The sequence below is a fragment of the Neoarthrinium moseri genome, assembly GCF_022829205.1.
Source record: "Neoarthrinium moseri strain CBS 164.80 chromosome Unknown scaffold28_Wmoseri_CBS_16480, whole genome shotgun sequence".
Classification (NCBI taxonomy): Eukaryota; Fungi; Ascomycota; class Sordariomycetes; order Amphisphaeriales; family Apiosporaceae; genus Neoarthrinium; species Neoarthrinium moseri.
In genome coordinates this window covers 159,087-172,208 of record NW_026055142.1, presented here as the reverse complement: position 1 = coordinate 172,208, position 13,122 = coordinate 159,087, and the positions used below count along the sequence as shown (strand labels likewise).

At 51.1% G+C, this 13,122-nt stretch overlaps 3 protein-coding genes across 3 annotated transcripts; 2 read left to right on the top strand and 1 right to left on the bottom strand.

Moving 5' to 3' along the window:
- Window positions 1-3,295: 3,295 nt before the first annotated feature.
- JN550_007350 (uncharacterized protein) lies at window positions 3,296-5,565 on the top strand (the record flags this gene model as incomplete). The annotated part of the gene is made up of 4 exons (XM_049319190.1): window positions 3,296-3,408; window positions 3,534-4,583; window positions 4,634-4,880; window positions 4,936-5,565. The coding sequence occupies 4 exons, from the start codon at window positions 3,296-3,298 to the stop codon at window positions 5,563-5,565; spliced, it is 2,040 nt and encodes a 679-aa protein (XP_049170632.1).
- Window positions 5,566-5,585: 20 nt separating this feature from the next.
- Window positions 5,586-7,546, bottom strand: JN550_007349 (uncharacterized protein; the record flags this gene model as incomplete). The annotated part of the gene is made up of 8 exons (XM_049319189.1): window positions 5,586-5,884; window positions 5,947-6,119; window positions 6,169-6,236; window positions 6,289-6,683; window positions 6,733-6,867; window positions 7,000-7,031; window positions 7,099-7,207; window positions 7,285-7,546. 8 exons carry the CDS (start codon window positions 7,544-7,546, stop codon window positions 5,586-5,588), a joined length of 1,473 nt encoding a protein of 490 aa, XP_049170631.1.
- Window positions 7,547-8,227: 681 nt separating this feature from the next.
- On the top strand, window positions 8,228-10,585 carry JN550_007348 (uncharacterized protein; the record flags this gene model as incomplete). Its single annotated transcript, XM_049319188.1, has 4 exons — window positions 8,228-8,392; window positions 8,482-9,353; window positions 9,407-10,119; window positions 10,251-10,585. The coding sequence occupies 4 exons, from the start codon at window positions 8,228-8,230 to the stop codon at window positions 10,583-10,585; spliced, it is 2,085 nt and encodes a 694-aa protein (XP_049170630.1).
- Window positions 10,586-13,122: the final 2,537 nt, after the last annotated feature.

Genomic DNA, 13,122 nt, shown 5'->3' with positions numbered 1-13,122 from the left:
TGGGGAAGCGCCAGCAGCTTGATACGCGACCTGCAGATTTGAATTGCAAGGCGGCTTTACTGTATCCGAATACAAGCATCATTACCAATGCTAATGCGCGTCCCTGCGATTCGGGTCCAGGTATAGCCAGGCGGCCTATCAAGTACGCCGAGCTGACATCACATGGTCATATCTCTCACGATCCAGCCGATCACTGTCTTTTCGGTGTCTGTGCGCGTGGGGCTTTAGGCTATATTCCATGCACTCTCTGACATACATCAATTTGATGTGGGAGAGACGTGCAGTAGATAGTTCAGTTTGTGCTCTACTTGGTCTGCTAGCCGTATCCAGGTCAATCACCCAGCAGTAAGGTGGTACAGCAGGTCTACAAGGTCTGTAACTTATACCGCGCGACCCATGATGCTGCGTAGAGATAAGAGACATCGTCGATCCGCGGGGTATTTGGCTGCCTTCAAATGTTTTCTGGAACGCTTTGACACCCAGTAGCTGCATGCTTCTGATAAGAACGAGTCGCCTCCGACTCCGACGCGAGTGCATTGCGAGCACAGGTCTGAGCCCACCTATCCCCTGGCTTCAAGTCTTGGAACTGGGTCTTATACCATTGCAAATCTATTTATATAAAAGCACAGATCGTATCTTTCAGCATTCCATTCCGCAATGGATCGTATTTCCAGTTCGAAACTTATTACAAGTAAACACCTACGCGATGTCGATATCAGGGGAAGAAGCGGCACTCGACGCTGAAACGCGGGTAGCCGTGCTGTATGGTACATCGATAGCCTTCAATTCACTTTCGCTGCTGGCAGTTGGACTGCGCTTGTATACCAGGACGGTTATAAGGACTACTCTTGGCTTGGATGATATCTTAATCACTATCTCTTTGGTAGGTAGATGAAGTCTTGCAGCTTGCTCGCAACTAATGTTCACCGAAGGTGTTTTCTTTAGGTGTAACCATCTCAACCTTACTGCGTATGTGATCTCAAGATGGGCGATAAAAGAAATCGGTATTAACAGCGCTACAGAGACTGGATTCGGATTGGGTCGCCACGTGTGGGTCGTCGATAATGACGACTTGATCAAGCAGCTCAGAGTGAGTGTGTTCATTGTCTGGTGATAATGACTGCTGACTAGGTATTAGGCCCTTCTCCCAGGCATGATTCTCTACAATACGTCGCAAATACCCACCAAGCTCTCTTTCCTGGCGTTGTATCGCCGCATCTTTACAGGCGATCGCACGAGACGGGTATGTCTGTGGATAAGGGTCTTGTTGAGCTTCTGGGGTGTCGCGCAAGATGTACTGGTCGGAATGAGCTGCAATCCAATAGCCTTGATCAACCCTGCGTGGGAGGCAGTCTGTGTGGATGGCCTCACAATTTGGTATCTCACCAGCATTATGAACATCGTCACCGATTTCATAGTGTTGTTGGTATCAATGCCAGCGATCCGGAAACTTCAGCTGCGGAAAAAGCAAAAGTTTCTGGTGGTGTCCTTAATCGGCCTCGGTTTCCTGTGAGTCGTCGTTAGCCTCCCACCCAGCAACGTCGCTGAGACCACGGTATAGCACGTGCATAATATCAATTGTTCGTCTGTTCTTTCTCTACGGCGCCATCGAAACCACAGATTCAACGTGATATAACGTTGCGGCCTCATACTGGACTGTGGTCGAATTGAACTGTGGAATCATATGCGCATGCCTCCCAGCTCTGAGGCCAATCTTCTTCAAGATGAACAACCCCTTTTCGACACATAATTTAGCCAATACTTCCGGGAGTACTTATGAGCGAAGTCAGGAAGAGTCATTTTCTCGTCGAGCCCCTAAACTTACGAATGGCGCTCAGAGGCTTGGAGATGATACAGAAACCTACAATGATGAGCTGGCGCTGCTCCCAAGCACAGAGCAACGTGATCCAGCATTCGCAATGGCAGTATACGGAGGAAGGACAGCGGTCAAAAATGGCCTGAATAGCATCACCGGGGGATCTCTTCTCGCTGCTAATGGCAACTGTACGAGGGACCATCATTGCCATGCCAAAGAATCGAAAATCGAGGCGGCACCGTAACACCTTGAAAGCATCCAGGGAGGGGGCTCGCCACTCTCGGGAAATGACCGGCTTTATCCATTCAGCAAGTGCCAAAAGGGCACGGTGATCAAAAGGTGTGCCGCCCAGTTGCTTAGACCTATTTGCTGATCACAAATCATAATAGGAAAACGTGGAAGCCTTGCCTCACCACGGGGCTTACCGCTGGCTATCCCGGAGTGCTTACCTGCCAAGTAAGCCATCTGGTCACATAACAGGGGATCATTGAACCAATATGCAAGCAGATGATGGTACAATCTAAAGCGATGTCCAGCCTAGATGGCGCTTGACCTGACCGGATACCCTATCCAATGAACAATATGACGAGCTGGCGAGAGCATTGTGCTTACGGGATGCAACGAAGAGGCTTGCATCAAATTGCCAGGTTACACGGAGGCAGACCAGACCACTGGCAAGTCGGTTGCGACGTTTGCCTGTCCATCAGTCTTACATGGCGATTTGCGCATGCACCATATCAGACGGGGGTAGCAAGATTTATAATGGCCGGTTGACCCACGAATAGGTTGCGATCATGACTATTCAGAGAGCCTGTGTGTGTCTCGTAGCCTCGTCTTTATTGAGCAGGGTTCAACTGGATGCCAACCGTCATCACTTTAAAGTTAGGCCGATTGGCCAGGGGGATGGGTTAGAGATGGCATGCTGCAGAAACTTGAGGTACTCAAGAAGTGGGTCGACACAATACTTGAGGGCGCTGTTCTTCTCTATGGTAATTGGCCATAGCCGTTCCAATGTATGTAGATAACAGCTAGCTCTCGATCTTGGTTTGAAGCGCCGTTGTCTTGCTGCCGGGGTACTGATGCCATTTTGGGCTCTTCTGGAGAAAAAACAATGCTGACTTATCATCCGAAGCACTGCGTCCAATTGCTTCTCGGCAGACCCTGGGTTTTCAGCTCGTTCGCTTGCTGCATGGGCTTCGTCTATTTTGGGATAGATTGCCAAGCCATACCTGCAAGCTGCCCGTCACGGAGCGCCGTTATGACTAGCCGATGCACCCCCGCAGGCCACAGCCTTATTGATCTGGACGTCGATTTCGACTTAAACTGCTGGGATGAACTATTGTCGATAGCTTCAAACTCAATCAAGTGCACCGTCATTAGCTCCGATCCAGAACGGAAGCCTATCTGGCTCATTATAATCCTTGGCCCACAGTGGCGAGCTCGCGTCCTCACAAGAGCATCCTGTCGCATATGGCCAACATGCGGAGAGCGTCCAGTTCGTCTGCGACGAGCACGCCGACGTCACATCGCCTGCCAGTGAATTCAAGGCGCCATAGAGTTGCCCCAGAGCAGAGGAGAAGAGTCGCCACAGCGTAAGTTCGCTGTTACTTCAGTCGAGCCCAGTCGGGCCGGTCTAGTTGCTAGCCTGCTGAGTTCTCAATAGCTGCAATAACTGCAATGTAAGAAGGGTAAGGTGCTCGGGGGAGCGACCTTGCAGTCAGTGCAGTAACTCTTCGAGGGAGTGCATTTACCCACCAGTGGTTGAGAAGGTCACCATCCCGAAGGACGAATTGGACCAGCTGAGAGCAAAATGTGCACAGCTCGAACGATGTCTTGAGCAACTGGTACCAGACGACACTCACCGACAGGCTCTGATGTCCCAGTCTGGCGCTGGTCCCATGAGTGCTGCCAGCAGCACAACAGCTACTTTGGATGCCAGTGATGATGCAGATACTGATAACGAGGGTCGCGTTCTGCGTGACTCAGCCGGCGTAGGACGCTTCCATGGTGCGACTTCAGGGGCGACATTCTTGGATCTCCTGAAAGAGTTCATCACAGCTGTCTTTCCAATCGCTGATCCGGACTTAGAGCAACGGGGAATGACTTTCCTGAGCTCACTTGGACACTATCAGACATTCGACTCACAGCCGCTTATGATAGATAATACCTCGCAGTCATTCTGGCCCCCTCAAAAGACAGAAATGGCTATGATGATGGCTAATCTACGATACCTCATTCAGGATGGCAGTGGCGATTTCATCTCTGGCGGAATCTATTACTGGGGTGACCTTGATATTTCATTGTACGACCCTACCTCCGAATGCGTATCCTACCCGAGTGCCCAACGTCTTGCTCTGTTTTACGCCGCCTCTGCCATCGCTTGCCAGTTAGAGTCACCATCAGCACAGAGACACAGTACACAGCACGGCGAGTCATTCTTTGCCGAGGCTAGACGGCTTTTGGGTAATCCGCTTGACCCAGCGTTGTGTAATATATCTGGAGCAACTGTACTAGCAGTAATGAGTATTTACCTGGTCGAAATGAACCGGAGAGATACTGCATACATCTACGTTACCCTTGGAATGCACATTCTTACGACTCGTGGTGTACATAGAGGTTGGATCGAGGGTGAAGGAGCTGAGGCTGAATGTTGTAAACGAGTATTCTGGACCTTGTACGTCCTAGACAGGTGGCTAAGTGTTTTGATGGGCCGGCCTCCCACGCTGATGGACGAGGCGATCAAGCTCGCTCTTCCATGCGATACCCCGTAAGGCATCCCGTTGATCTGAAGAGACTACATGAACTAATCTTGAACAGTGGACTTCCTTCAGCAGCCGGTCTAGAGGCGCATGTAAAGCTGGCGAGGATAGCCGGTTATATCGTCTGTCATACGTACAGGATTTCGTCATCAGAGCACTATACGCTAGGGACGACAGAACGTATCGAAAAAGCCATGAGATCGCTGGCTAGCTGGTCCAATGATCTTCCCCCCGCAATGCGTATTGTTGGCGACCAGGTCAGCAATGATAGAGCATGCTGTGAGCTACACATGGCTGCTGGTCAGGTATTCTACCCGGTTGGGAGTTAACACTTTTTGCGTATACTGACAAGCACACCAGCTCACTATAATAGTAGTCCGCCCAATCTTCTTTAGCGCTATCAAGGAAGCAGTTGCCGAGCGTTTTGCTAGTCCAAACTGGAATCTTGAGGCACATCCGCGAGTCACACAAATCAGGAGCTGCTGTGACGCTGCTCGGAGAAACTTGAGGCTCGGAAGATTTGTCCGCAGCTCAACTCCATCTCATAAGCTTATGTCCCACATACTGCACTATATCTTCAATGCTGCCGTAACACTTCTCCTAAATCAGCTTCTTGTCGACAGTCTTGAAAGCGACCGAGCCGATATCTTATTTGCGACTGACTGCTTCAAAACCGAAACACAAGGCGACAGCAACTACGTCCGGGACTGTGCGGGAGTCCTAAGTCAGTTGACCATGGTGGTTGATCAATGCAACCTAAGCATGAACCAAGCTCAGCTACTGCTACCAGGCCGCCAAACATCGACTGCCTTTCATGTACCTCAAGTCCAAGCGCAGTCCGAATCGTACCATGTTGGATTCATTGTGAGGCATTCCGAGCAACCGTTGGACGACACGCCACAAGGCGTGATGCCCATGGAGCTGATCAACTCTATGGCTGCCTGGAGGCCTGACGACTTCTTCCAGCTCTATAACAACAATCCCATGTGAGAAAAGGGCACTGATGGCAGCTACAGTCCGTATGTGAATGTCCATTTTTTGTCAGCATATCTGGTCGGGTCGGTTCGCTCTCTATCAACTTCGCTGCTTGTCTTCAGCTGTCGAATCCGCGCCCGGCCGCGGTTCATGGATGCCAGTGTGGATCGGTACGATAAGTAGCCAGCAAGCGCAGCGGCAACAAAGCCGAGTGTAATGCGGAAGGGCAGCTGGTAGTCTGGTGCATATTCTCGTCGAAATATTTGAGCTCCAATCACACCGGCAAGATTGCCAAACCCATTCATGCCGAGGACAAGTGAACGCTTCCCCGGCTCTGAAAAGCATATTGTCAGCTCATTTACTGTTCTTTTCGATGACGCAAGCAAGGTTGCGTACCCGGTGTGTTATCGATCAACCAAGCAGCCGTCAGGGGTGTAGATATGTAGCTGCCGAAAAGAAAAACACACAGTCCGGCGTATTTGGCCCGAGATGAGTTTGCCAAGAACACCGTCACCAAGCCGATCATGCCAATAAGTATTCCAATGACGATATGATATCCTCTCTCCATTCTGGGAATAGTTAGTCGATGCGCAACGGCTTGGGGTAATCCATTTGCACCTGCGATCGGAGCTGAGGGCAAAGGAGTAAAGGCCAACAGCGCCGCAGACATATGGTGGTACGGACATCTGCGAATATGAGGGATCTATATCAATCGAGTGCGGTTTTGAGCACACTTACTAGGTTTGCTTGAATGGATGAGTAGCCTAGTCCTTGGACAACTAGAGGGAGGAATACTGAAAATGCCTGGTTTGGCACACTGGTGCATATGTTACAGACAAGTACATACCACAGCTTCCAATCTTTCATTGTCTCCACAACATCCCGCCTGCTTAGGCGATCCCTCTCTATACCATTTCTCGCGTACTCGTGTTCAACGTAGAGTGCATTTTCAAAATGGATCCGTGTGACTGCATGGATTTGTTCATCTTTGCCAAGGACCCAGGCTGTCCCTGGCCCAGCCGGTAGCCAGCACCAAGCGATAAGAGCAAAGACGCACGTCGCAGCTCCCTCAATAATAAATAAATATTGCCAGTCGACCATGAATCCGTTTTGAATGTGGAAGACTGCATAAGCTGGGATATAGTGAGCAAGCGTCCTTGCGTGGTGAGACCGGAAACATACCAATGGAGCCAGAGAATGCACCGGCCACGGCATATTGCCCGTAGAATACGGCAAGCCTGACCGCGATGTCAAAGCGTGGGTAGAATGACGATAGGTATGCTACGGCGGTAGGGTAGAAACCGGCTTCGAAGCCTCCTATAAGTAGTCTTATGGCAATCAATGCTCCTTAAAACCGTATAAGCCAGCAAGCTGAGGTGACTGTTTAACAGATGCTTACCTCTGCCTCGAATGAACGCCTGGCAGATTGTCAGGAGACCCCAGCAGAACTAATAATGGAGTCAGCACCCAATGCCAAGTCCCTAGAACGTTGAGGTATAGTGGAACTCTCGTACAGTTGTGACCGGAATTCAATGCTTTGCGCCTAACCATCTTCCAAATGCAGCCGACGGCGGCTGGAACAAGATGAAAGTGATGAAGAACATGGAAACAGCGAGGTTCAGATCATCCGGAGCCGCGCCAATGTCGTCAGTGAAGCCTTGAGCACGTATGAACTATCAGATCTCATGATCCTCGACGGGTACTCTGGCCGTGCCGGTTGGACCACCAACTCACCCTGTGTCTGCGCATTTCCAATATTCCCACGATCTAGCCCATTAAAAAGGTACAAGACCGCCAGCAAGGGAAGTAACGCGATGTCGAGCTTTCGATTTAGCGCGCGTTCAAGCGTCCGCCCACGCATGCTACCACAAGCCTCGTTACCTGTAGAGACGTCCGAAGTGACCGTGGTGGTTGCGCTATCAGGCTGTGATCGCGCCACGGCGATGCCACTGGCCGCATGGGTCGGAGTGACTATCTTGGAAGTGTCTGGTGACATTCTGTGCCGCGCTTGGTTTATGGACTAGGGGATGCTGTAATTGCATGCGAGGTATCTGGTCCAGTACCCCTTCCGGCAGGCAATGCTGTGGCAGGGGACTGTGCTCTTAATATGCTGCACATCGCCGTGTGTGAAACTCTAGGGACCGCTCGATCTCACATCCGTGGGTAACGCGGAACGCCACGCTGTTATGCTATCAATGCTGAACAGGACTAGTTGGTATAAACTTTGAGATGGCTCGTCGCATTTCCTTAACTCTATACCAACCTTTCGAGATAGAGAAATTATATGTAGACTGGATGAAGGCAATTTTTAATCATAAATAACCACTTACAAGGGAACGATATGAATACCGTTGTGACCATGCAACGGGTACCGTACACGTGGCAGTGGATTACAACATGGCAGTGTGAAAGGTGCATTGGACAATGATGGGATCCTTTTTCAGCTGCACAGAACTCGGTGCCGATCGGCATCGCGGGTATTGTACCCATCTTCAAGATCTCAGCTCGTGTCATACACAGATGGTAACAAGATGAACTATCCGAAACCTAGACGAGAGCAGATAAGAATGGCCGGCTTAGACGGAAGTCTGGATCAAACGGGGGATTAATTCCTACGGAGTGAATTCCCATCAACCGCGTTATAGGCTTCACGAGGGCGATCATTCATCCGGTCGACATGAATGTAGCGGGAAGAGAAACCTCTAGTCCGAGCCGGCTGTCTTCAGGCATCATCGAGACCTATGGAAAACCCCTGTCCTTCCATCTCGGCCGCGAAAAGCCGTCGAAAACCATCGATATCGGCAACAATGGGAGTTCCGCTGCCTTGGAACCACTCGGGAGTGTAGGGGGCCACCGTTGAGATCTCCTAGCAACTTATGAGCCCAAACCTTAAAAATGAAGTCCTAATCCTAATGTTTGCTATGTTGCCAGATTCTCCAGCTAAGCACCCATCACCCGGACCACGGGATCGTCCTAGCGTCGCCCTATGCTCAGTTCGACGGCTCCAGGTTCTATGATCAACGGTACGTCCGATCCTACCGGCGACACATGCTAGACTCGGTCAGGGACGGCACCCCGGGTTTTGGGTTGCGCTTCATTAGCCCCACAGAGCAAGTCGACATCAACTTACGGACGGCGAATCTGGCGACTGTGACTTTTCCTCTGGCGGAAGGCATATCCGTCGCGCTCTCGCTACGCGTAGAATCCAGTGGCGAACTGGTGCAGTCAGCTGTTCTGTCATCTGCAGCTACTTCAACCGTTAAAGTCGAGTACTCGCTTGGCCTAGGAATCAGCGTTAACCGAGCATCCTACGGCCAACTGACTGAAGGCGGGCCGATTCCAATTCCCCGATCTGAGAACCGCTTCGCTGTCCACGGTAATGGCGAGTTCTTCTCAGTGGTTAATCCTCATTTGGGCGCGCGCCTAGAAGGCTGCTTAGAGGCGAATGGCGAAACTATAATGGTCGGGCACTTGCGGGACCAGGTGACGCAAGGCGTTCCGATCACATCCGAGGCTCATGATTGGATAGAATTAGAACCTGGAATGGAACAGACTATTGTTGCTCGCTTTCGGCTGTACCCTGATGTCGAAATCAGGGGCGACTTTAAGCCCCATTTACACCACACTGGAATCTCAGCAAACCACCAGCATCTTTGGTTCGACGGTGCTACACTAGGAACCTTCATCATACGACGAAACTTGGAGTATATCCTAGGATGCTTGGCTGTACCTGTGTCAGAACATCATGTCGCCTTAATGACTGATCATGTGGCACTCCCCCTGGGCTGGAACAGGGACAATTAGTAGGCGCGTTCTACTTCAACTATCTATGCATCACTGACTTGGTGAATGGCAGTTGGCAATTATGGTTCATACTCAATGTGAGGCGAAACCTTACTTCGCTTGTACTTCCCGAAGCTGTTCAGGAGTACCGGAAAGCGATTGATCGAATATCTCAAGGCCATCTAATGTGGGTATTCCGCAGGGCGCATCGCCCTCATGCATTTTGGCACAGGTCGTATCTCGTAGATGGTAAACCGAAGGACGGCCCAACATTTCAGCTGGATCAGCAATGCTATCCCCTGCTGGAGCTCTGCGACTTCTATGACAATTATCCCGAGAAGATGGAGTTAGTGCAAAAGATTCTGGCAGAGGGTGTGCTGACTGAAGTCTTGGAGTTACTGTGGTCGAAACAAGATTCATCGACGGGACTGTTTCCTACCGACGAGACACCTGGTGATGACGAGGTGGAATACCCTTTCCACTTCTCTAGTCATGTTCTTCTTTGGTTCACACTATCCCGAGTCGCCCAGTTGGTGCAAGAAGCTGGGCCTGTACCCAGTCTGAGCGTCTCTACACTACAGAAACGTGCGCAGGAGCTGAAAGCTGCTGTCCTTCATCACTTTGTTGCACCAAGGCAAAGTGATGGCCAGCCGATCTTTGCCTACTTATGCGATGGCAACGGCAATCACCGACTATATCACGATGCAAACGATATGCCAACTCTTTTCGCCGTCAAGTGGGACTTTATTGAGGCAGCCGGCGAACTAGGAGTATGGAAGAATACAAGTACGTACAATCCGCAGTGGTTCTATACCTCTTTGTTCAGCACACTTGGGGCTCTCAAATTAAGTCTCTCAGATGACTTTTGCCCCTCCAAATAGGTCTGCTTAAGGCGTTACTAAGTATGAATCTCACAGTGGACTGGGGGCTGTCCCCGGCCAACGACAGTGGCTATTTCCAGGGTGGCCCATTCGGCGGCTTGGGAAGCGTCCACACCCCCGATCCATGGGCCCTTGGTTATTTTCAGGAGTTCATGTACGCGCACATGATTGGAGATCGCGAGGCACAGAGCAGTGCTTGGAGACGCATTCGCGCCGTCATGTTATTCGACGGTTCGTTTCCAGAAGCTGTAGACGCCGAGACCGGTGTCATTACTAGCAAGGCTTGGTTCAACTGGCCAGGATGTATGATTGGGAGCGCTTTCATCCCCGCCTTGAAGGAGAAGGAGCGTATCGTCGTGAATGATGGGTGAGGAGAGCGGGGTGCATAGCGCCATATGTCAATAGAGAGGGAGGACTGGCATAGGATACAATGCTATGAGGAGCAGCTTAGGGCGATACGCATATGATGATATACGTGATATGCCTGGGCGCCACGATACATGAGATCATGATCATTCATTCGTCACACCTCTTCCTTCCATCCTTCGCCTGCCCAACATTGTATCCAGATACCAGTCGCTAAGCACATGCCCAACTTGATTGTCACTAAACATAACTTTCGGAGGCTGGGTCTCCCCATGAGTACGCCTTCTGCGTGTATCTATCCCCTCTGGCCTATTAACAGTTAGGCATCGAGTATTGGAGTACCGCAAGAGAGTCTGTGTTGTCAGTCACAAGGTGATACCAACGGAATGAGCGACGGTAGACCGGGTGAAGCCTAGCTGCGATATTATCTAGAGTCCAAAAATGCGGCGAACACTCGACCGAAGCGCTCGAATCGTATACGACGTGTTCAATCACTGCAGCTGGCCATAATAGCCTGGAGTGACATGATTGGTCAAGCCCACTTTGATGGCGCATCCGCGCCGTATGTCTTCTTCGTCGATGCGTGGGAGTCCTGGTCTTTCCGAAGCAGAGTGACATCAGTCCATGGAATACAATCCGATCAGTTGGCTGTATTGATTCCCCTGGCAGCTTCCATATGGTGGAAAAAAAGAGTCGACAGATCCCCAATTCGGGATCCCGAACCCCGGCGCCTCCGCTGTTAGCCGTAGCCTGGTCACCGGTTTCATTGTCTGAGGAGAGCGCATCCAGTCGGTAGAAAGCCTGCCAACGCACACTTCTTTACGAAATTTTAGGTCTCCTAAGGAGACCGTCGTGAATGTCTTTCGAGGACAGCGCCACCGGGCTGGGCAGGGAAACCCCAAAGGGTCCGATTCTTTCACCGGCCTATACCAGCGTGAGACTATATGCCCTGCCATAACAGCCTCCGCAACGTCCCATCCATCTCCAGTCAGCCACATGTCTGCAGTGTATGGTACCCGTGATCATTCGATGCTGCGCCCTTGGTACCCACTTCCAACGGCAGACAAGGCGCCCCGCTGCCTGATCACTTGCATCGCCCAACGTCGGTCAATGGTGACGACGCACCACCGACGGCGCTGATCTGCTGACTACAATAAGTGCTTGATCCGGCAGGCGAGACGCAGTTTGTACTCTGGCGTGAACCTTATCTATAATTTCATCGGCGGTAAAGTTGACTGCAGAAGTACGGCATGGCTGAGAAAGGCAATCCCACGGCCTGCAGCCCTATCTTGCATTTGCATCCCATTTGGTGGGATCGCGCTCTTCTCCCCTAACCCAGTGAACATGCAAGCCACACTCCTGTCAAACTTCCGAGATGCTTCCTTTTGACACTCCCGGATTACTCATGGCAGATGGTTCGCCTGTGGGGGTCCCCCGTCTTCTCTGCCGTGCGGCACAGAAGAATCTAGGCGATGCAAGGCAGCTACCCGTCCGACCCAGAGTATTGGAAGTTCGGATCCCAACCCACCCCCTCCAGCTCCGCTTTCCGATGCACCTATCCGAGGGCTCTGCAACCCCCTTGAGCCAATCGAATAAGTCCGTTCGTCGGGTAGCTGCACCCTGCGATCAAGAGCATACCAGCCGGCAACCACAGCCGATATGAAAATGATCTGACATACATGGCATTTTGGTGCGAGATGGAACACCTGAAAACTAACGCATTTGGTGAAATGGAAGGTTTGAAGCCCAACTTGATAACTTGTTGGCTGCTTAGCCTCCCAATAATTCTGGCTTGGCAACGGCTACTTGCAGTGATGAACGTTTCATACACACCATCCACCATATTCCACGCCCCGGGTTACACAACCACCTGAACGGAGAAACGTGGTTCTCATCAGTTCTCACGATCTTTTGAAATAGGTTTGGCCCGGCGATCCGTAACGGCCGAGCAGTTTCCTCAGAACGTAGCTGGTATAACAGGCTGAAAGACTCCTTGGCAAAGGATGGTTACGTCAGACCGTATCAACGGGTGTCCCTTGGTTCTCATGATGTTGGGATGCTAAGGCTCAATTGCCTTACAACTTCCCTTATTCGTAGTTGGTTCTAGGGGGGTGAGGCTTGGTGGGGTGAGTCAATATAGTCTGCTATCGTGGACATATGCCCGACGGCTAGTTGCAGACAATCCCAGGTCTTGGTATCTCGCATGCCATGAAATAACGTGCGAAGATCGTCGCTGCTTGGGGCTATCATCGTGGCCACGTCGCAACATACATTCAGTAGTGTGGAGGCAATACTACGTATATGGTATCTCATGATGGGTTTGAGCAAGCTGTCTGGCGCTCGTACTGTTACGATGACTTGGGTGCCCACCTCCGCAAGGCCCACCCGGCACCCCATTGCTGTCATTTCGGGCTTTATAGTGATGCGTACGAATACGAAGGTTGTTTTATCGCTCAGCAGGGGATGCCAGGGAGTAGTACCATGAGTATATAAAGGAGGTCCAGGACCGACCGGTAACTGGATCCCTCACGTATCAATGTCA